Source organism: Aspergillus versicolor, assembly GCF_001890125.1.
Source record: "Aspergillus versicolor CBS 583.65 unplaced genomic scaffold ASPVEscaffold_6, whole genome shotgun sequence".
Taxonomy (NCBI): domain Eukaryota; kingdom Fungi; phylum Ascomycota; class Eurotiomycetes; order Eurotiales; family Aspergillaceae; genus Aspergillus; species Aspergillus versicolor.
The window spans coordinates 1,182,477-1,202,594 of record NW_024467529.1 but is presented as its reverse complement, the minus strand read 5'-3'; the positions used below and the strand labels follow the sequence as shown (position 1 = coordinate 1,202,594).

Genomic DNA, 20,118 nt, shown 5'->3' with positions numbered 1-20,118 from the left:
CCTGGAACGGATATATATACAAATATGGATAGCAATGCGTGAAGTTGGGATATTGATCAGCCGAGTGGACTTCATGCCTATTATTCAGACCCTGTTAAGGACAGCGCCGAGGTATTTGAATTAAGGCTGTCATTGATAATGTCGAAACTTTACTGTTAGTATCTTACTTCAAAGCTGGAAGGCTTTTATTTCCTATTACTTCTAGATTGCCGATTCTCTCGAATTAGTCTACTTCGGTGACAGTCATCAAACAAGCATGGATGGTCTGTTGCATAGTAACCAAAGGCATCTTTCCCACCTATTTATTCATCAGATTACTCCAACTAGCCATTACTTGCCCCTGGAATCCCCACGGCGAATCGGCCGTCGGAGATATCCGTTACTTCAAGCCATGAAGAGATCACCGGCCCGGTCCGGTTGCCGCAGTTATCACCACGGCCAACTGCCAATGTTTAAAGTATGCCCTTCTGCCAGTTCTCCAATCCTAACAGCATTATTGAATACACTTTCCCTCGAATATGCACCCCTCGACCTGTTATCCCGAGAGAACAATCGGAACGGAGGACCCCAAAGACGTAATCGACTCGGACCACCTCGAAGAACAAGAAAAAGCAATTGGTTATACAGATGCCAGAGCAATTGCAGGAGATGCACATTTCCACCGGCTAGGTTGGAAGCGATTGACGGTCGTCCTCATCGTTCAATCAATTGCCCTGGGGACTCTCAGCATCCCATCCGCATTTGCCTCTCTTGGAATGGTGGCCGGGGTGGTAATCACCGTGGCACTCGGGGTGCTTGCTCTATACGCCAGTTATATAGTCGGCCTGCTCAAATTAAAGTACCCTCACATCCCTCACTATGCTGATTTCGGCCGCCTCCTACTGGGCTCGTCCGGGGACTGGCTGCTCAGCAGTGCCTTCGTCGCGCAGTTAACCCTAGTTGTTGGCTCGCACTGCATCACGGGGAAGCTCGCTCTCGCTGCGATTTCAGATAGCACTACCTGCTCTCTTATATTCAGCGCCATCTCCGCTGTGATGCTGTTTATCCTTGCGATCCCCCCATCTTTCGCCGAGGTGGCCGTCTTGGGATACATCGACTTCGCCTCCATCATGATCGCAGTCGGAATTGCCATCATCGCCACCGGGCTACGGCGAGACGAAGTCGTTGCCCTGCCATGGTCCGCCTGGCCAAAGGACAATCTCAGCCTCAGTGAAGCGTTCGTCGCGGTCTCGAACATCGTCTTCGCATATGCCTTTGCATCCGCACAGCCCTCGTTCATGGACGAAATGCACAGTCCCCAGGATTTCCCCAAGTCCATTTCTGTTCTTGGCGCAGTACAGATCACCGTCTATACAATCACAGGCGCGTTGATATATGCCTTCGTCGGCCAGACAGTCCAGTCCCCAGCCCTCCTTTCAACCGGGCCCCTAGTATCCAAAGTGGCATTTGGCATGGCCCTGCCCGTAATCTTCATATCAGGATCAATCAACACGACTGTGATCTGTCGATTCATGCACGGCCGGATATTCCAGCACTCAATCACGCGCTACGTTAATACTCCAGCGGGCTGGGCTACGTGGCTCGGCCTCGTTGCGTCTTTCACCCTGATCTCCTGGGTCGTTTCAGAAGCGATCCCTTTCTTCTCAGAGCTGCTCTCCCTCGCCGGCTGCTTGTTTGTCTCTGGGTTCTCGTTCTACTTGCCCCCGTTGTTATGGTTCTTCCTCCTCAAAGAAGGGAGCTGCTTTGAGAAACGGAACGTTCAGTCTGCAGTTTTGAATCTCCTTGTCTTTGCTGTTGGGATTTGTGTGCTTGGCTTTGGAACTTATGCCAGCGTGAAGCAGATTGTGAGTACCCCCCCTCTTTTAATACCGGAGTTGGGCTATTTACTACAAGATGACTGATTTGCGTAGATGGTCAAATTCGAAACAGGATCTGTGGGTAGGCCGTTTTCTTGTTCGAGTGCGTAGTTCTACCTACCTACCTTGATGGAATCATCGTGTATGTATGTATATTAGCAGGGAGAAGCATGGATCAAAATACACACTGCATTCCTAATGATACAGAACCTACGTTCTTCATAGTAGAGCCGCCGAGATAGCCTATATGCCAGCCTCGCACGCGTCAGGCAACTATATCTAAGCTGCAAGGTGTCGGTTATATTGAACCGGTAATCTGTATTAATATATATAATGCCAGCATATAATGCAATTAGAAAGACGGTCTAATAGCACGAGTGGGCTTTTAGTCGAACGGTAAAATACTGTTTCGATATATACTATAATGTTTAAGCGGTTTTTTATGGAATGTAGAGTCTGATATTAGCCTCTGTTTTGATCCTCAAGAATCTATACCACTACTGGTAGGTTTAATCAATTCTGAAAACTATCATCTTTAATCTAGACAGAGACTCGATTGTCTCATCTGCGACAGCTCCTGGAAAGATGAAGAAAGAGAGGCGAGACCCGGCCCGGTCCAGAAGTAGAAGAGTCCCAGGCACTACTGCGCCTCGAACTGCCCTCCCAGGAACAAGTGATTCTTTTGCCCTCGCTACGAGTTTCCCTCCCAGGAAAGTAAACATATAGTCTAGAGTAAACAGAGAACCCAAAGTAATGCATAAAAGGCGCAGATGACTCTACCGAGGACATAGACGCGGCTTGACGGACGTGGTTATTCTCAACTAGTTGTCTGGTACATTCTTCCCTACGCCAGGATCTAAATCCCCGATCATGTCCAAGACCAAGACGCTCAACCTAACAGAGGCCAGCATCGCTGACTTGAGGCAAGCTCTCAACAGCGGATGCCTGACCAGCGTGGAGCTCGTTACCCTCTATCTCCACCGAATCGCCTACTTTGATATGCGGAATCAGTCTCTCAACTCTATCTGCGTCTTGAACCCCCGAGCGCTGGAAGAGGCACAGGCCTCCGACGACTACCGCGCAACACCAGGCAATGTGCCTCGACCTCTCGAAGGCCTCCCGTTTACCGTGAAGGATAGTTTCATGGTGAAAGGAATGACCGTCGCTGCAGGATCCCCGGCCTTTGCCGATCTTGTGGCTCCAGCCGATGCGGCCATTGTTGCGCGGCTTCGAGAGGCCGGGGCTATCATTCTGGGGCGCACTAACATGCCGCCCATGGCCGATGGTGGTCCGCAGCGTGGCCTCTACGGTAGGGCTGAAAGCCCATATAATGCCATATACAGCACAACAGCCTATGCTTCTGGTTCCTCCAACGGCAGCGGGACTTCGACGGCAGCCTGCTTCGCTGCTTTTGGGCTTGCCGGGGAGACGGTATCGTCGGGGCGCGCCCCGGCCTCGAACAACGCCCTGGTCGGCTATTCTCCATCTCGTGCCGTTATCCCAAATCGCGGGCAGTGGCCGCTGTATCCAACATGCGATGTCGTTGTGCCTCATACGCGGACAATTCCTGATCTCTTTGACGTGCTTAATATCATTGTGTTTGACGACGAAGCCTCGTCGTCAGGGGTTGACTTTTGGCGAAATCAACCTTATATTCCTATTCCCAAGTCTTCCGCAGTCCGGCCTCTCGACTTCCACCTGCTTCAAGACCCTCACGCTCTACAGGGTAAGCGGATAGGGGTGCCGCGATGTTTCCTCGGGGAACAAGGAAAAGAGCACTCTAGTATTTGCACCAAATCGGTATTGGGTCTATTCGATCGTGCTCGCAAAGACCTAGAGTCCCTAGGCGCAATTCTGATTGAGGTAGACTTCCCACTCCTTGAGCAATACACAAGACAGGACTTTCCAGGCCAGGCCTGCAATGTACCGGGTCTACCATCCAAGTGGATGAGCCTCGAAAGATGTAAGATGATCGCCACCGCTTGGGACGATTTCCTGCGCCACATGAACGACTCCAAGTATCCGAATCTTTCATCCGCCGACCCGGGGCAAATCCATCCCCATATTGCTCCCTTCGACGATCCTAGGGCAATGTCCGAAGCGCAAAACATAGTCCAATACTCCGATATGATCGAGTCTGTGCGTACTCGGACCAAATACCTGCACAACCTTCCGCACTGCGAAAGCGCTGTGAAGGCCCTCGAGGGAATGCGAAAGGCGTTGTACGACGACTGGATGGATTCCCAAGATCTGGACCTCTTAGCGTTCCCGACGAATGGCGATGTGCCCTTTGCAAACGCTGACGAGGACCTGGACTCGATGCGTCACGCCCTGCAGGATGGGATCAAGTACTCGAATGGTGGCCGGGCCCTTAAGCATCTCGGCGTGCCTTGTATCACAGTGCCGATGGGGGAGATGGAGGAGAAGGGCATGCCTGTGGGTATCACCTTTGCCGCGAAGGGATGGGCAGACCAGGATCTGCTCCGATTCGCATTTGCATATGAGAATGCCTTCAAACGGCGAACTATGGCCCGAAGAGCACCAGCTCGCCCCACTGATACGGTTCCTCTAGTCTGCAGACCCTTAACAGCCGTACGACCTGTGCTATCGGTTGATTGTATCAGCTCGGAGACGCTCGATGATGATCGGACTGAGATCCGATCGGTTTCAATTAACGGCAAAGTATCCTCGCCCGATCCTCGTGTTCCAGTCTCTTCTGTCACAGTCTTCGTTGATGGTGAAGCTTCCGACGGAGTCTTGGTCAAGGACGGGCGATGGTCATTTAGCCGTCAGTTGGCTAGGCCAAAGACGCACGACAGATATCCCACGCTGCGGAAGGTTCCTAAGGATAATTTCATGTTAACCTTCGTGGCGAAGACCACAAATGGCAGATGCGCTGCGCAAATGCTCCTCGTTGAGTAGTTGGAGGCCGCTTTTGATTAGATCCCAGGCCTGGCTAGTGGAAATGGCATTATATAAATAACGCACGAACTCCTGCCATGAATTCTAGATCCATCCTGTTTCTTCTATCCTGGCACTCCTGGGTTGCCCAGTAATCTTTCACAACCTTGAGGAGTGTACTAGGATTTCCGAGTCCTCTACATTCTTCGGCAAAATTGACCAAAAGGGTTTCTAAGAACGGCTGGTGCTCAGACTCGGCCATGCATCCTATAATGCAGAGTGGCCATACGACGCCGCGGAGAGAAATCGTTTGGGGCCAAGAGCGGAGCACGTCCACGGCCTTGCCGATGACCTCCCTGATTTCGGGGAGTGATGATACTGGTCCTGATGCTAGGATATTTGATAGAACCAGGGCCGCGAGTGCAAATATGAGCGAGACCCATGTAGCTGGGGGGATCTGAGTATTTTCCTGCGAGGGTTGTATATGTCAGTTTATTTTAGCAAACGCTTTCCTTTTCCAGTTCAAATCTTACTTTCATGGTCGATTCCAATTCATTGACGCCGTCAAGCAGCCGTGCTTCAATCTCCTGGGTTCTCGTTACCAATTGTGGTACACTCAAGGTTCCCTTGTTCTTCATGTCGTTTCCCCACCCTTGAATGTGCGCCAAGTCGCCAATAGAGATCATTACCCAGTTGTAGCAGCCCATCAGGTCGGCCATTTCCAGGTTTAATGTTGGCTTTTCGAGCCATTGTCTGTACTCAATCCGCGGCACGCGGCCCGCTGAGACACACGCTAGGATATCGAACCATATTGCGTGGATTATGACAAATTCGAAGCCCGGATGGGCTTGGACGTTATTTGGATGGCAGCTGTCACCGACTTTAGCGGTACTTGTGTGGCTGGTAAATACGGCTTCAGGCGAATGCATGCTGAAAACGGCGGTCGCTGCCTCTAGATGAGGAAGCCAATCGTCCTCCGCTCCATAAAATACCTTAAGAACATTCAACGTTACATGGTGCCGGCAGCCTTTTGAGGATTGTGCTACTCATACCTGAAAACTTATCAGCATGAAGCTGGAAGCTGCAAATTCCACTAGCTGGAACTTGTCCCTGAGTAGGGTCTCTGTTCCAGTCCGCCGCGAAAACTCACAGAGCTCCCGCAGCGCTTTTGTGTGATACTCGAATGCTTCCTGGTCCCGCGGGTAGTCTCGCCAAGGGTCTCCCACTTCATCTCGGTGCAACACCGAGAGTGCCAGAGCGGCATGATACAGGGGTCCACCGCTACTAATAGAAGAGAGGAGCCAGCCTCTATTGCCCAAGCGCGAACGAGATTGGAAACAAGGGTATTGCCAGTAAAAGACTTTGTCGAAATAGTGCATGACTAGAGATGCTGCTCTGGGGTGAAACACATGTGAAGGAGCCAGAGGGTATGAACATGGGCTAGCTGCCGTACTTCTCCCATTCAGAACCTGGGTGTAGTCATTTCCGGGGTCCACGCCGGCAGTTCCAGTGGTATGGCTAGTCTGGGGACTGTCGATATCCGCTGGAAGACGGAGGTGTGGATGAGATGGAAGGCCTGTCACCGCTGCCGCTGGCGCCGATAGACTCTGAACAGGCACTAGGAGAGAGGCTGATGTGGTCCCATGCAATCTGCGACTTGCCACCTGACGATCACGGTTTTGGGCCCGTCGGACCTTGCGGAAATTTTCTTTGACAGCCTTCTTGATGCGCGTAAGCTCTTGTCTCTCTGCGGTGGCTCCATCCATCCACGAGGGTTTGGGGCCGTAGCCGTGGCATGGGATGCATCGATCCCTGCACTCGCGGCAGACGGGTGCTCGGAGATCGCACTTGCGGTGCCTCAGCCTGCAGGTCCAACATCCGGATGGAGACGTCATAGTAGCTGCAGCAGAGAAACAGTATAGTATAGGAGGGAGGCTTAATAGTACAGGCCCGTTATGTAAGCTGCCTCCTCGGTTCGACCTTCCTCTGACGCCCGCATCCGCCACGACCTTCCGTTCTGGAACATTTGGATCGGTCTGGGTCAATGTTTCACGCTCGCTGAACCTGCTGGACGTGAAGATGCTCATCTTCATCGCTCCGGGCGCGGTGGAGTGATTATCGGCGTGACCGTCCAGCTCTATGACGCTGTGGATACAGAGTAAAGCCCGTGTCCTGGATGAGCAAGTGCAGGCGCTGTTAACTGTTTTCACCCGACTGTGCAATGGTTAAGGGTAGACTGCATGTTGATATCTACTTAACTACATGCACTGCCCATATACTAGTAGATAATAACGTTTCATGCCACTCATGCTGGTGACTTGAGAAAGACGCCTTGTATGGCCGCTTCGAGGTGCACAGCGTTTCAGCCACAAGTGATGATCCAGTATAGTAGATATTGGCGGTAGCATATTGGCCGTGGAACTCCAGTCCAATAGAGAATAGGTTTAATTAGACATATAGGCGGGAGATGAACATTCTCAACCGGGCTATGGATGAACCAGGTGAACCCTGTCACTACCTTAGCTATCGACTGCGAATATGGTTTGCTACTCCTAGAACAGCTCCAGACATTAAAATGGCCAGTTACAAAAAGACACTAAGATCCGTAACACCATTCGCAACGTAGTTGTAACAGGAGCCCGAACAGCCATAGAACCCAGCTGAAGCAAGGTGCAAACGCTCTTCCCCGTTATCATCAAACAGCAAGAGATGGCGAGATTGGCCGGTATACTGGTCCACATCGATCGTAGTCCACGTTTTGGCGTTGTCTTTCGATACGAAGAGATCTGTCTCTGAGCCGGCGGACAGGATCACCGCGCCGCCTGCAGACGAGCCTGGGTATCCGTACCAAACGATGTAGGGCGAGCCACTGGGCGTCTGGCTGGATTCCGAGGTTAGGGTTTGGTCAGTCGCGTCGAGAAACTCGGTTGGACTGGAAGCAAGGCGATAGTGGATAGGACAGCCGTCGCCGGTGGGAGAGTTGCAGTACTCGTAGGATAGCATGTACTGAGCAGTAGTCGGGAGGTATGAGATCACGCACATACCCGGACGTGCATTGGCATCGGGGTAGGCAACCACATCGACGGGGTCAGACCAGGCGAGCAAGTCCGTGGTGCTTGTCAGGGAGAGCTTCTGAGAGTGGGCAGGATCGCGCTGGTCGCTGAAGTACACAATCAGCTCGCCATTGTATTCCAGAAAGAAGGGTTCCCAGATGGCTTTGTCTCCTGTCGTTGTAGTCTCGGGTCCGGCGCCATACGCGACGTGGCTGGCGAATGTCCACGACTGGCCGCTGTCGCTGGAAGTATACAGATCGATGTAGACTCCACCGGTAAGGCTCAATGGTGTCGAAACGCCGGCGATTAGCAAGGTTCCAGCAGGGTATTGACCGAAGTCATTTTCCAAGATGTGCATATGTGGCTCTGAGAAAGTTAGCAGGAGACAGATATAGCAGACTTGAGTGTGCATACGGAAACGCAGGCCCCATCCATTCTCCGTATCGCCGACCTGGGACAGGTTGGACCAGCTCGCGCCACCATCCACGGATCGAAGGATCTTGAAAGTGTCAAGGTTGGTCGAGTCCTCGCCGTAGGGGTAATCCTCCCATGTCATCAGCAAACTGCCATCTTGGACCTGGATGGCGCGGGCGTAGGCCACTCGCCACAGAGGCGCTTCCTCGAGCGGAAGATACACCGGATTCTGGGTGAAGGTGGAATAAGGCGCAGGAGTTGCACGCTGCTCAAGTGCCGGTGCTGCTCGACACAGCGCACTGACAGCGAGCACCGACAAGAGTATGAGGTTTGCGAACATTATCAATGATGAAGTGAAGTTGGGCTGTTGTTGTTCTGCAATCTGGGCGATGGAACGGCCTTATAAGCACTGCCCCGGACATCATTCTTGCAGATCGCCATTCTCCCGATGCAAAGCTCAATATGCTATACGTACACTACCAGCAGAAGAGCCGAAGCTCAGCGGAGAATCGGGCGCCTCCCGGCCAGTGTCTGGTCTCTCGCGGAACATCGGGCTCTCTGCCCAGCGTCATGTAGCGCTTGCGGAACGACGGGCGATGCGGATTTTGCAGATCAAAACCGCCGTCAATGTAGAATGTAGAATAAATTAATTGTTATATCCTGTCTAAATATTCTCACCAACACATCACGATGCATAAGGAATTAGTTGACTTTGACGATGCGGTCCGTTTGGTCCAGAGTGGACAGACGCTCGAACAAGCGACGCGTGCTCTACTAGCCGGTATGACCCAAGCAGAACGACTGTCCTTGCTTGACGGAGACGAGGCCTTTTGGAAAGGTCTGCGCGGAATCTTGTTCGACCGGTACAACCGCGCGCCCTTCGTTATGGGCGCCATTCCACGCTTGAAAGTCCCAGGAATCCGCTTCACCGACGGCCCGCGCGGCGTCGTGATGCATTCCTCAACCTGCTTCCCAGTGTCAATGTCCAGGGGTGCGAGCTGGGATGTCGCGCTTGAAGAACGCATTGGAGACGCCATCGGCCTCGAGGGACGTGCCCAGGGAGCTAACTATTTTGCCGGGATTTGTATAAACCTTCCACGGCATCCTGCCTGGGGACGTATACAGGAGACCTATGGTGAAGATCCCATACTTCTCGGCGAATTCGGTCTGGCACTGCATCGTGGCGTCCGCCGGTATCTCATGACCTGCGTTAAGCACTACGCATTGAACTCCATGGAAAACGCCCGCTTCAATGTCGATGTGCAGGTTGACGACGCAGCCCTGCACGAAGTCTACCTCCCGCACTTCCGCCAGCTGGTAGAAGCGGGAGTCTCGTCCGTCATGTCCTCATACAATTCCGTGCGCGGTGAATTCGCCGGACAAAACCAAGAGCTCCTGAACGACATTCTCCGCAAAGAGTGGCGATTTGGCGGGTTTGTGCTATCCGATTTCATCTTCGGGCTGCGAGACGCTGTCAAGTCTATCAAGAATGGACTCGACATCGAAGCACCCTTCCAGCAACAACGCGCCCTGCACGTATCCGAAGCACTGGCCCGCGGGGACCTGGCTTGGTCTGACATCGACCGCTGCTGTATGCGGATCCTTCGCGCGCAATTAGAGCACACGGTGCGCACGGGACGAGCGACCCCTGACTGTTCTGTCGTCTTCTGTGACCGGCACAGAGAGTTGGCCCGCGAGGCTGCGGCGCGAGGAATGGTGCTACTCAAGAATGATCCCGCATCGGATGTTCCTCTGCTTCCATTGGACCCTGCAAAGGTTCGCACGTTGGCTATCGTCGGGCGGCTTTCCAATAGGGCAAACACTGGCGACAGGGGATCCTCGGCCGTATTCGCGCCGAATGTGGTTACCTTTTACGAGGGTCTCAAGGCGGCTCTCCCAGATGCAACTATCCTCCTACAAGACACAGACAGTGTTGAAGAGGCCCAGAAGGTTGCCGCATTAGCGGATGTCGTCCTCTGCGTGGTAGGGTACGACGCCGTGGATGAGGGTGAGTACGTGGTCCCCTCCTTCGCAGACCAAAAGGAGCTACTCGACCTCCTCCCGCCAGCCCTAGATCGCGAAGACGCGAAGGTCTACGATACCATCAAGGGTCAAAAGAGTACCGGCTTTGGCGCTGGTGCTGAGGACAGTGACGCGCTAGTGCCAGGAGCCGGAGGGGATCGCAGGTCCCTCCGACTACGGGATCGCGACGTGGAGATCATCAGAGCCGTGGCCGCTATATCATCAAAAGTCATTGTCAGCGTCGTGGCGGCTGGAGCCGTCATTATGGATGATTGGCTTGACAGCGTCCCGGCACTGCTCTTCGCTTGGTATAGCGGCGGAGAAGGAGGGCACGCGTTGGCAGATGTTCTTCTCGGAAAGGTCGACGCGAGCGGGCGCATGCCCTTTTCAACCCCTAAAGCCGAGGAGCATCTGCCCTACTTTGATATTGCTGCCGAGAAGATCACATACGACCGCTGGTTTGGACAGCGGCTCCTTGACAAGCTCGGCGTGGCTGCGCAATTCCCCCTTGGCTACGGCCTTTCCTACACGACGTTTGCTATGGACGGGGTGGCCATTGATGCAAGCCCTCTTGATTGGGGTATGGACCGTTTCACTGTCAGAACTATGGTCGTGAACACAGGGTTGCGCAGTGGCAGGCATGTCGTCCAAGTCTATGGAACGCCCCAGGTACCTGATTTTCCCAGCAGAGTTCTACTTGGATTCCAGAGCGTCGAACTGGATTCGAATGAAAAGAAACAAGTCAGCGTGAAGTGCTCGACGAGACCATTGAAGCGCAGGAGTAGGAATAGATTCTTGTCAGTGGAACAGACAATTGGCGTTGAAATCGCAAGGTATTCTGGAGATAAAGATTGTTTGAAAGCTATTATCTCCCTCCCGTAAAAAGGAGGTATTTGGGAATGGATAGACTAATGGTTTGTGTTATTGCTATTACATGAATTCAGACAACAAAGCTTTCAAGAATATAACGATCTCATCCTGGGGCGTTTCACTCCAGTACTCGAGCATTGCTATTGTATCTGAAACTAACGATTCCCACCCTGTCGGTAGAAGATCGGGGGAACTGCTACGGGCGACTGCAAGGAGAATGCATGCACTGCGTGTCGACGAGCGCCGCATTAGCCAAGTGCCATGGTGTCGATAATAGAAGCCAGGCCGGTTGATGGAAAGCCGGTCGTAGTGAACGCGTATACCCCGGGCAGCCAGGGCGAATGCAGGGGTGGTTCTATGTGCTCCGAATAGCAACAAGGTCTCCAGAAACGGCCATGTCAGCACTTCGTAATTGTAAGTCAGTCGACCCTGGAGAACAAAGTGGAGTAAATCTCTTGTGCTACTCTGTCTTCCGACGTCGAGGTTGATTGCATCCGGCAAGGAAGCCTTCCAGGAGGCCAACGATGTCTCCAAGTCCATTGTTCGCTCTGCTAGAGATTCCAGGGCACTTGGTTGTTGCTTCACGGACTCTGCCAGGGTGTCGCGGGCCGTCATTTCGGAGCGCCAGAGGGAAATTTCCGCGAGATAGAAGTACCATGCTCGGAGCTGCTCTTGATCAAAGACTTCGGGAGGTAGAGTTGGAAACATGATAGGATGGTCATATCCCAACGAACTAAAATTGGGCAAGTCCAATTCAATGCGGAGCTCTCGCTCGGACTTCCAACACGACCAATAGATGCTTTCCTTGTGCTGCTTGTCAACGGGGTCAACATCTCTGTCCGGAGCTGTCGACATTTGGCACGTCGCCAACCCCTGGAGGAAGTGGCGCCAGGCGTCGAACGGTCGCATCAAGACCATCATGAACATGCCACTGTAGAAATGACAGCGAGCCTGCGTCAGATAATCACTGCGCCACAGCGTGCTCTTGCGTTTCTCCGCAGCATCGAACAATGCCAATGCCTGTTCATTTACCCGGCAGCGCTCGTCTCGACTGCTGGCGGGGCCGGCCATCGAGGAATCGCTAAAGCTAGACGAACAGGCCCCGTTGGCTAACACAAGCAGGAGAAGGCAGGAACCCGCGTCCCACTCAATGCCATTGAGCAAGAATTTGGTTAGCCGAGCCCGGATCTGCTGTTCGTCCAGCACGGGATTCAAAGTGTGAACGTTGCGGAAGAAAGCATCTAAATAACCGGTAAATAGGCCGAGATCAAGCAAACCTTCCGTGTGTCTGACGAATGACGCTGGATCAGCGTCCTGTTCCTCGCTGGTAGCGCGACACTGCGGGGGCTCATGGGGCTGCCAGATCTCCCAGGCAAGCACCTGGCTGATATTGCCGCGCTGCAGATGGCGATCCAGGTGCAATACGGGGGCCTGCGTAATCTGGTGAGGGGAATTTTGAGCGACTAGCGAGGAGGTTTGGGAGCGAGAGCGCGGGCTTTGCAGGCGGCCTGACAGCGATTGCACCTCGCTCTGGAGCTCCTCGAGCTTGGTCAAAATAGCCAGGCTGGCCGGGTCAAAGCCTGTGGTGGCAGAAGCTGGCTCAGCCGAGCACGTTGCTCCAATTCGCCGACAGTAGGAGCAAGGCTTTTCGTTGTCGCATTTCGCCCGCCGGGCTCGGCATATCTGGAGGTATGCGGTAAGAAACAGAACATGCATTTAGATGAGAAGAACTACCTGACAGGCAGAGGTGGTTCTCGAGCGAACATACGCCGTCCCCGCTCTGCTTATCGGTCCTCGATGGCTTCGGTCTGGGGCTGGAGGCATCTGGGGTGCTGGAGAAGAGAAGAGCGCGGAATCCAGGGCCACTTCCGGCTTAAGTATTGCGTCCAACTTAATCCCCGCAATCAACGCCGGAAGCCGCCCCTGATTCCGCGGTTGAATTCTCCAATGACAGTCGGATGAGCTTGAAGATCAATGTACAAATACCGCCTGCCAACCGTCACTCAAACTATTCAGGTTTCGTCGCCATCTCTGTCTCACAATGAACCCTCACTTGTATCAGGTACGTCCTTCCACACCTCCGCTACATCTACTGATGGGATAGCTCCTGGTGGGCCTGTTTGCCTCTCTTGGGTCGTTCCTGTTTGGGTGAGTGCCCGACTATATACTTAGGCCAGCGTTTGGAAGCTGATTGTCAGCTATGACCTTGGCGTCATTGGCGGAGCTGTCGCCTCGTCTTCCTTCATAGCAACCTTTCACAACCCCTCGGCAAACGAAGTGTAAGTGCTCGTGGCCATGCTGCCCTGTCACGCGCGCGTCAACCACAACTGACGTTTCTCTAGCGGTGCCGTTGTGTCCGTCTTCACCGGAGGGGCCTTCTTCGGTGCGGCTGTCGCAGGCATCGCTGCAGACCGTCTTGGTCGTCGCTGGACGATCATTCTGGGCTCGGTGATATTCAGTCTTGGAGGGGCGCTGCAGACGTCTGCCCAGAACCTTGGATACCTCTACGGTGGCCGGTCCGTCGCGGGTCTCGGGGTCGGGGTTCTCGTCATGATCATTCCTCTTTATCAGGCTGAGATTGCCCATCCAGCTATTCGCGGGCGTCTGACCGGCCTACAACAACTTTTCATTGGATTGGGATCCACGACCGCAGGTATGTCTAGATCGTCTTCTTTCGATGCGCTATCAACCTCAGTTACCTTACAAAATGGCGGTCTAATACGAATTAGTGTTCACCGCACATGGGACGGTCAGCCATCTTGCCGGTAACAACCAGTGGCGTGTGCCTCTCGGCATTCAGATAGTCCCAGCCGGTGTTTTAGGAGCCCTGATACTCTTGTTCCCAGAGTCTCCCCGCTGGCTCATGGATCACGACCGACACCAGGAGGCGCTCCAAACGCTGGCAAAACTTCACGCCGACAATGACATGAACAACACCTGGGTTGTGGCAGAATTTGAGCAGATCAAGAGGACGATCCAAGATCAAAAGGAAAACGGGGCCTCGAGTTTATATGAGCTTTTCAAGGACCCAGCATCTTTTCGACGACTATTCCTTGTGACGGCCCTACAAGCGTCCGTACAGATGACGGGAGTTTCTGCCATCCAATACTTTGCCCCGAGTATCTACAAGCAGGTCGGTGTTGGGACGGCGCAGTCTCTGTTGTACCAAGGCATTTCGTACGGCTGGGGCATTGCTGGTCAACTGTGCACCGTCCTCTTCATCGACCGCGTCGGACGACGTTGGCCCCTGATCATTGGGAATCTTACTTGCTCCGTCAGTTTCATTGTCACGGCCGCCGTGATTGCCAGATTCAACAGCGTCAACTAATCAACACAAGTCGCCCTCCTGTGGACGTTTCTCGTGTTTAGTTGGATCTTTCAATTCGCCTTCTCCATGTGCTGTGGCTCCCTCTCCTGGGTCATTCCCGCGGAGATATTCGACACCAAAACACGAAGCCACGGAGTCGCCATCGGCTGTCTTGTGAGTTTTGCATTTAACACCATGATCGGGCAAATCACAGACCTTGGTGAGTCTTTCAGTCATACCGCTGCCCTTGGCTTTCCTTCTGACATAGACCAGCCATTTCATCGCAGGGCTGGCGGTATTTCCTCCTCTTTGTCATCTGCAACGTCACCAATGCTATTTTCTTCTGGGCTTTTCTGCCGGAGACCAAGGGCGTCCCTCTCGAAGAGATGAATCGCCTGTTCAAAGAGACTGGTTGGTTCATTCCTGGCCAAAGATCCCGACATACCACCGAGCTCGCGGCCACGCAAGTCGAGGAGAAATCTGGCACTGCTCATATCGAGACCTCAGCCTAGTATGTCTCGTGGGGAAATTCCTGGGCCAAGCAAAGCAAGGACCATGCAAACAAATAGCATTCGCCATTCCAATACAGTCCTAAGGGGGATTCGGATAGATAGTGGTTACTATCAATTCGTTATAGTTCTTTTATTGGTACCAATACTGTTTTAGAGTCTCCTGCATCACATAAACAGGGCGATTTATCAAGGCATGGGCAGTACTATTATCAGAGTTTCTGCGGAAAGTTCTGCTGGCTATAAATATGTTGACGAAACCTTGGAATTACGAGCCCGTCTATATCAACCGGGTAGGGTAATCTATTGATAAATAGACTTCCTCCTTTGACGGTCATTATGAAGTCAGAACATCAGTCGTACAACTAATCGGCGAGATACAGTCTAATAAGAGAAAAGCGTATTATCTGCAGAGACAAAATATTCAAATGACCAAGTTAGTACTTTGATCAATGTGTGGTAGATATCCTGTGGTACAGACCACATAGTACAGACACCAGGAGTCGCAAGCCTCGGCATCAACTGTATTTTTAAATATTCCCAGCGACGATCCCTCGTTTAGAGAATATCTGAGCGAGTACGAAGATTTCAACACGAGAATGTAACATAAACTTGGCGCGGACTGATATTTATAGAAATACTGGATACACAATACGAGGCGCTGCCGATCCCATACGAGCCTGTCGTCCCGAATAAAGTATAAAGAGAATGAATACCTTCAGCCATATTGACTTAATCATCACTCTGTTTGTATTTACTGTTCCACAATGAAGTTCCTGGAAATATCCACTTCCCTAATTTCGCTCCTCCCGGTCCTAGCGACAGCAGCCCCCGTCTCTGACCATCTCGAAGGCACCGGCCTCGAGAAGCGACGATCGGCCCAAACATGCAAGATCATCAACGTCGACCACACCGTCAACTGCCGCTACGAGCCGTATCTTGATGCCGGGGAGATATTTGGCTTTCCCAAGGGCGAGAAGCGCACGTTTGGTTGCTACAAGAAGGGGGATTGCTATAGTGGTGTCTGGTGAGTTTGTAGTATATTATATTGGAGCAAGGCTAATGGTATCAGTACATGGGATCAAATCACGTATCTTGGAACGACTTGCTATGTGAATGGGTACTTTACTGATAGTAATTGCTCGAGCAGTATGTTGGCCTTCGTGATATTCCTGAGTGGTGCTAACTATAAATTAGAAAAGCTTCCCGAGTGTTAGATCTCCATTATATATATTATATCTACATATATAAGTACACCAATAAAGGCGTTCAGTTTGGTTCTTGGATGTATACCAAGTTTCAGCAGTTTAAAATAGCAAGTCCTAGCAGAGGGTAAACTGACAAATCCTGGTAAACGTAGAGTAAGGCGTAGAATGCTGCCTTGGTCAATCCGAATTTAAATTAATTAAAATCCTTGACGTCAGGCTCAAATACTTCCGGTCCAGATCTGTAAGCGGCAAATCGGTTCCATAAAACGACCCAAAGGCCTGAACGAGCGAGGTAATTTCCCTCCCTATTATAGAAGGGCTAGGGCTGCCAAACAGATATACACAGTAAGGCGGGTACGTGGCCTTCACGGTAGGTGGGACCCGCAGAAGAGCGAACTGGCACTCTTTGGCATCATCTGGAACCTGAAGTGCCGGGGAAATCTCGACCTCGTCCTCGGGATTATATAAATGAGCCTGCGCAGGTACCTCTGAGCAGATGTTTTCGCGGCACCCGATGAATTCCCTGGGTCGATTATCTCGGCACTGCCAAAGACGCTCGAAAAATTCTTCTTTCTGCAGATCTCCCTTTTTGTTTCTGGTCTTGTCATATGTGTACGAATTACTCAAGTGCAGAAACTCCTTCCTGGCCGCTGCTTGCACTAGTTCTGGCAGCGGGAGGTGACGAAGGTCCTGAATCAGACGCGGTACGCATTCCCTGGATATCACCCCCCCCGGATGGCTTGACCCCAGGGATATGGCTGATATATGCTAAGACTCCCATGGCAACATCTGAAGCTGTAATCCATGCAAGCTCGTTTTTTATGACCCAGTTATCATAGTCAATGGTCGTTCGCCAGTGCAGACAGGCATAGAGCAAGGGCTGGCTCTCAGGGCGAAGGGGAGCCTCGGGATCCCCCAGGCATGTCTGATCCTATCTATGAATGCTGGCACCATCCACAAAGGGGAAATTAAACTAAACGACTCCAGCAGCTTTATGCCAGTTTGGGCTATCTTGTCCTTGCCGTCGATTGTCGCCAGCAGTACGGATAAGTCGTGGGCGGACTCGGGAAGCGATAGAGAGCGAAATCGAAGATGCACATCGAACTGAGATCTTAAAGCTAAGTGTCCAGGCCAGCCATCCGGTATTATTGTCCTGTCTGTCCGTTCTGTAATTGAGATTGGAGTAGGCTCCATGGTTGCCTCCGTAATTGGTGTGTCTTGGGTACTGATGTCTGGCACATCGTCTATAACAACATCTTCTGTCTCAGGCTTTGCGACTATTGCAGGAGTTGTGGAGGAGAAATGCATTGTCTCAGCACTGCTGACCGGCTCAGTAGTTTCCGGGAGAAGGGCCGGTGGGCTACCTAGCGAGGGCTGTATAGGGGGCATGACTTGGACACTATCCTGGGAAAGCAAATTTGGACCGTCCAGACCTGCCTGTTCTTGTAGAATCATCGTAATACGCTCCATGAATATGTCTCTCGCCCAGTCACATAACAAGTCTATCACCAAAAGTAGTTGCAATGCCGAATCGTGCCTGAGAATAGACCCGTGCCAAAGATCAATGATATTCTGACTGCGTCAGTTGCATTCATTGAATATGAATGATACCTTACCGTGTGAGCGCGGTGAGGAACACACGCATAAACCCTCCATTCATCTCCACGATTTGCTAAGAACCACACCAATGGATCGAATTGCACATTGCTGGCCGCTTCCAAATTCCTCTGAAGATCCAGCATGGCACGTATTGGAAAGACAGTTTGCCGCTCAATCGACTCGAACCCCACGCTGTTCTTCTCGGATTTGGCTTCAAGGACAAGAAACGGGAAGTACATGCCCATGTCTTCCCCAATGACTGTGCGCGGGATGCTAGGGTTGGCAGCAAGAAGATGTTCTAGCTCGGGGGTCCGTCCTAGCCCAAGAACCCGATCTGGCCTGTGATGCGCAAGCATCTTTTTCTGAATCTCAGCCATTGATCTATCTACGACGGTGCAGCTCCCTTTGGTGATAAAGGTGTTTTGCGAGGACGCTTCGGCCTGGCCTTGTTAGTCGAGGTATATGCGTCCTGAGTCCTGGAGTAACGTACCAGCAACTTTGCCCGCGTAGCCTCCGAACACTGACACAGCTTTCTGTCACCTCGTATACCTGTTAATCTCGCTGCTGTATCTGGACAACTTGGTATTGCCTGGAAGTCCGAGATCCACCGCCGGTCTGCGCAGACGTGGCTGCACTCATGTTAACATACACGCTCTCCAAGACGATAATCCTTCACTTACCAATCTACATCTTCCTCGAACCTCTCGATAATCAGATTCTCCGTTTTCAACCTCCACGTTTCCTCGTTATCGAGGGACTCACGAAGCGCATGGGCCTGGATAACAAGCTTCTCGACACGGTTACACATCTTAGAGACGAGGATCCGCCTCACGTCATCGCTTCCATAGTCTCTGGTAGAGTATTCCTCGTATTGGACCTTCTCCATATCTCGCACGAGGCCGAATATGGGCGCATATCGGGGCGGCCAGTCTCGCCGGCGGACGGGGCCTTCAATGGATATATTGTATTTCCGGATTAGGGCATGTTGTGCTTGCCGGGTGAGTTTTCTTGAGCTGCGTTGCGGTGGCATTAGCTTTTACTCTGTATATAACGGCGTTGTACTCTGTGTAGAATGTTTACGGCCTCAGGGATGAGGTTCTGGGTTGTTGTTTAGGAATTGCAGGGCATGCTCTTTAGTATTGATGCTGGGCGCTTAGCCGCAGAAGCTGGTTTGAACGATGAGCACGGCATGACTGCAGGATAAAATTAGATATTGTCGATCGGAAAGACGCCAGTTTGAACATCCAACATCGGAGCGAGGAATGGTTGGTTGTAATGCTCTCCCATGGGTGATCTACGCTGGTAAGCCGGTGACGGTTGTTCGCCAAGCACGCGGTGTTTAGGATGCATAAAATTAGTATAAAAACCGAGGAAGCAGGTTGTGCGAGGGGATTAATATTTTGAGTGCACTATTTCCGATTATGCACTCACCAGGACCCAAGGATATGTGGTCTGAAGCCGGTGGGTGATACATGTGAATGCTTGTTCGTTTACATGTCGTTCATTCAAGTATATACGCTCGCAATCGACCTTTAGTAACAGATACTGGTAGGTAACAGATGGTTGCTTGAAGATTGAGAATTCTAGTAGGTAGGTAGAATATCATGCGCGTCGGTCCTTCCACAACAGTATCTGCAAACTAGGAATTCCGAGTCCGCCGCCATCCATTCCTTTTGGAGTAGATTTCCCTTCCTTAGCCCAGTCAAAGATTTCCTTGACTTCTGGAGTTACCCTGTCTACTTCTACGATCCCTGGTGGTTTAAAGAAATCTAGCCATGGTCGAACAAGAACCTGGATAGCTTCATCGGTTCCAGATCGGGAAAGTGGCGCCCAATCGGGGTGGCACTATCTTATCGATAGACCCCGCCCCCGCATTTAACTTCTACAACATTCACTCTTCACTCTTCACTTTTCACTCTTTGATATCCACCCCGCTTACTCGTAGTATTAATGGCTGCGTTAATCTGCTTTTCAGTGTTAGCCACTTACCGCCTTGAGTGGTTAGGTAAGGTGGCGATTTGCAGTCCGCTGCAAATTTTCTCTGTCTTATTCCTATGCTCATTGCGGATAGAATCAGCTGCCTCCGTATAAAGGTCAAGCCAAATCACCGCGTAATTCACAGCCACCAGACTTTGGTTCCTGCGCAGCACCACCTGGCGCTATCCCTGCCGCGGTCTGGACTCGACCACGAGACTCCAATCGACACCGCTGATTGCTTGTCTGCGTCTCAACCGAAAAAAGTTTCCGAGATTGACAAGTCACGAGCTCGTCAACAGACGGAGGATGCCGTTGGAGTCTGAACGAGCAACTGCGTGTTTTCTCAGTTCTTATTCGACGCAGGCTCCGTAGAATCGATCAGCGCACTCTGCAGAAACCGGA

General features: G+C 52.0%; 9 protein-coding genes across 9 annotated transcripts; 5 read left to right on the top strand and 4 right to left on the bottom strand.

Annotated features, from left to right (window-relative positions):
- Positions 1-518: 518 nt before the first annotated feature.
- Positions 519-1,967, top strand: ASPVEDRAFT_134241 (uncharacterized protein; the record flags this gene model as incomplete). The annotated part of the gene is made up of 2 exons (XM_040807107.1): positions 519-1,844; positions 1,911-1,967. 2 exons carry the CDS (start codon positions 519-521, stop codon positions 1,965-1,967), a joined length of 1,383 nt encoding a protein of 460 aa, XP_040669240.1.
- A 759-nt stretch (positions 1,968-2,726) lies between these two features.
- Positions 2,727-4,778, top strand: ASPVEDRAFT_134002 (amidase family protein; the record flags this gene model as incomplete). The annotated part of the gene is made up of 1 exon (XM_040807082.1): positions 2,727-4,778. One exon carries the CDS (start codon positions 2,727-2,729, stop codon positions 4,776-4,778), a length of 2,052 nt encoding a protein of 683 aa, XP_040669239.1.
- Positions 4,779-4,827: 49 nt separating this feature from the next.
- Positions 4,828-6,844, bottom strand: ASPVEDRAFT_84925 (Zn(II)2Cys6 transcription factor; the record flags this gene model as incomplete). The annotated part of the gene is made up of 3 exons (XM_040817627.1): positions 4,828-5,226; positions 5,291-5,749; positions 5,810-6,844. 3 exons carry the CDS (start codon positions 6,842-6,844, stop codon positions 4,828-4,830), a joined length of 1,893 nt encoding a protein of 630 aa, XP_040669238.1.
- A 496-nt stretch (positions 6,845-7,340) lies between these two features.
- ASPVEDRAFT_84924 (sialidase family protein) lies at positions 7,341-8,564 on the bottom strand (the record flags this gene model as incomplete). The annotated part of the gene is made up of 2 exons (XM_040817626.1): positions 7,341-8,176; positions 8,225-8,564. The coding sequence occupies 2 exons, from the start codon at positions 8,562-8,564 to the stop codon at positions 7,341-7,343; spliced, it is 1,176 nt and encodes a 391-aa protein (XP_040669237.1).
- A 350-nt stretch (positions 8,565-8,914) lies between these two features.
- ASPVEDRAFT_84923 (uncharacterized protein) lies at positions 8,915-11,128 on the top strand (the record flags this gene model as incomplete). Its single annotated transcript, XM_040817625.1, has 1 exon — positions 8,915-11,128. The coding sequence occupies one exon, from the start codon at positions 8,915-8,917 to the stop codon at positions 11,126-11,128; it is 2,214 nt and encodes a 737-aa protein (XP_040669236.1).
- Positions 11,129-11,176: 48 nt separating this feature from the next.
- ASPVEDRAFT_73143 (Zn(II)2Cys6 transcription factor) lies at positions 11,177-12,832 on the bottom strand (the record flags this gene model as incomplete). Its single annotated transcript, XM_040816188.1, has 1 exon — positions 11,177-12,832. One exon carries the CDS (start codon positions 12,830-12,832, stop codon positions 11,177-11,179), a length of 1,656 nt encoding a protein of 551 aa, XP_040669235.1.
- Positions 12,833-13,157: 325 nt separating this feature from the next.
- On the top strand, positions 13,158-14,935 carry ASPVEDRAFT_53867 (sugar porter family MFS transporter; the record flags this gene model as incomplete). The annotated part of the gene is given in 8 exon segments (XM_040814852.1): positions 13,158-13,178; positions 13,221-13,264; positions 13,315-13,395; positions 13,459-13,769; positions 13,846-14,414; position 14,435; positions 14,455-14,643; positions 14,697-14,935. 8 exon segments carry the CDS (start codon positions 13,158-13,160, stop codon positions 14,933-14,935), a joined length of 1,455 nt encoding a protein of 484 aa, XP_040669234.1.
- A 754-nt stretch (positions 14,936-15,689) lies between these two features.
- ASPVEDRAFT_151961 (putative MBL2-like secreted peptide) lies at positions 15,690-16,255 on the top strand. The gene is made up of 3 exons (XM_040808285.1): positions 15,690-15,959; positions 16,005-16,081; positions 16,130-16,255. Exons 1-3 carry the CDS (start codon positions 15,700-15,702, stop codon positions 16,147-16,149), a joined length of 357 nt encoding a protein of 118 aa, XP_040669233.1. The 5' UTR covers positions 15,690-15,699; the 3' UTR covers positions 16,150-16,255.
- Positions 16,256-16,759: 504 nt separating this feature from the next.
- On the bottom strand, positions 16,760-18,769 carry ASPVEDRAFT_29987 (uncharacterized protein; the record flags this gene model as incomplete). The annotated part of the gene is made up of 5 exons (XM_040810299.1): positions 16,760-17,071; positions 17,092-17,712; positions 17,757-18,179; positions 18,230-18,368; positions 18,420-18,769. The coding sequence occupies 5 exons, from the start codon at positions 18,767-18,769 to the stop codon at positions 16,760-16,762; spliced, it is 1,845 nt and encodes a 614-aa protein (XP_040669232.1).
- Positions 18,770-20,118: the final 1,349 nt, after the last annotated feature.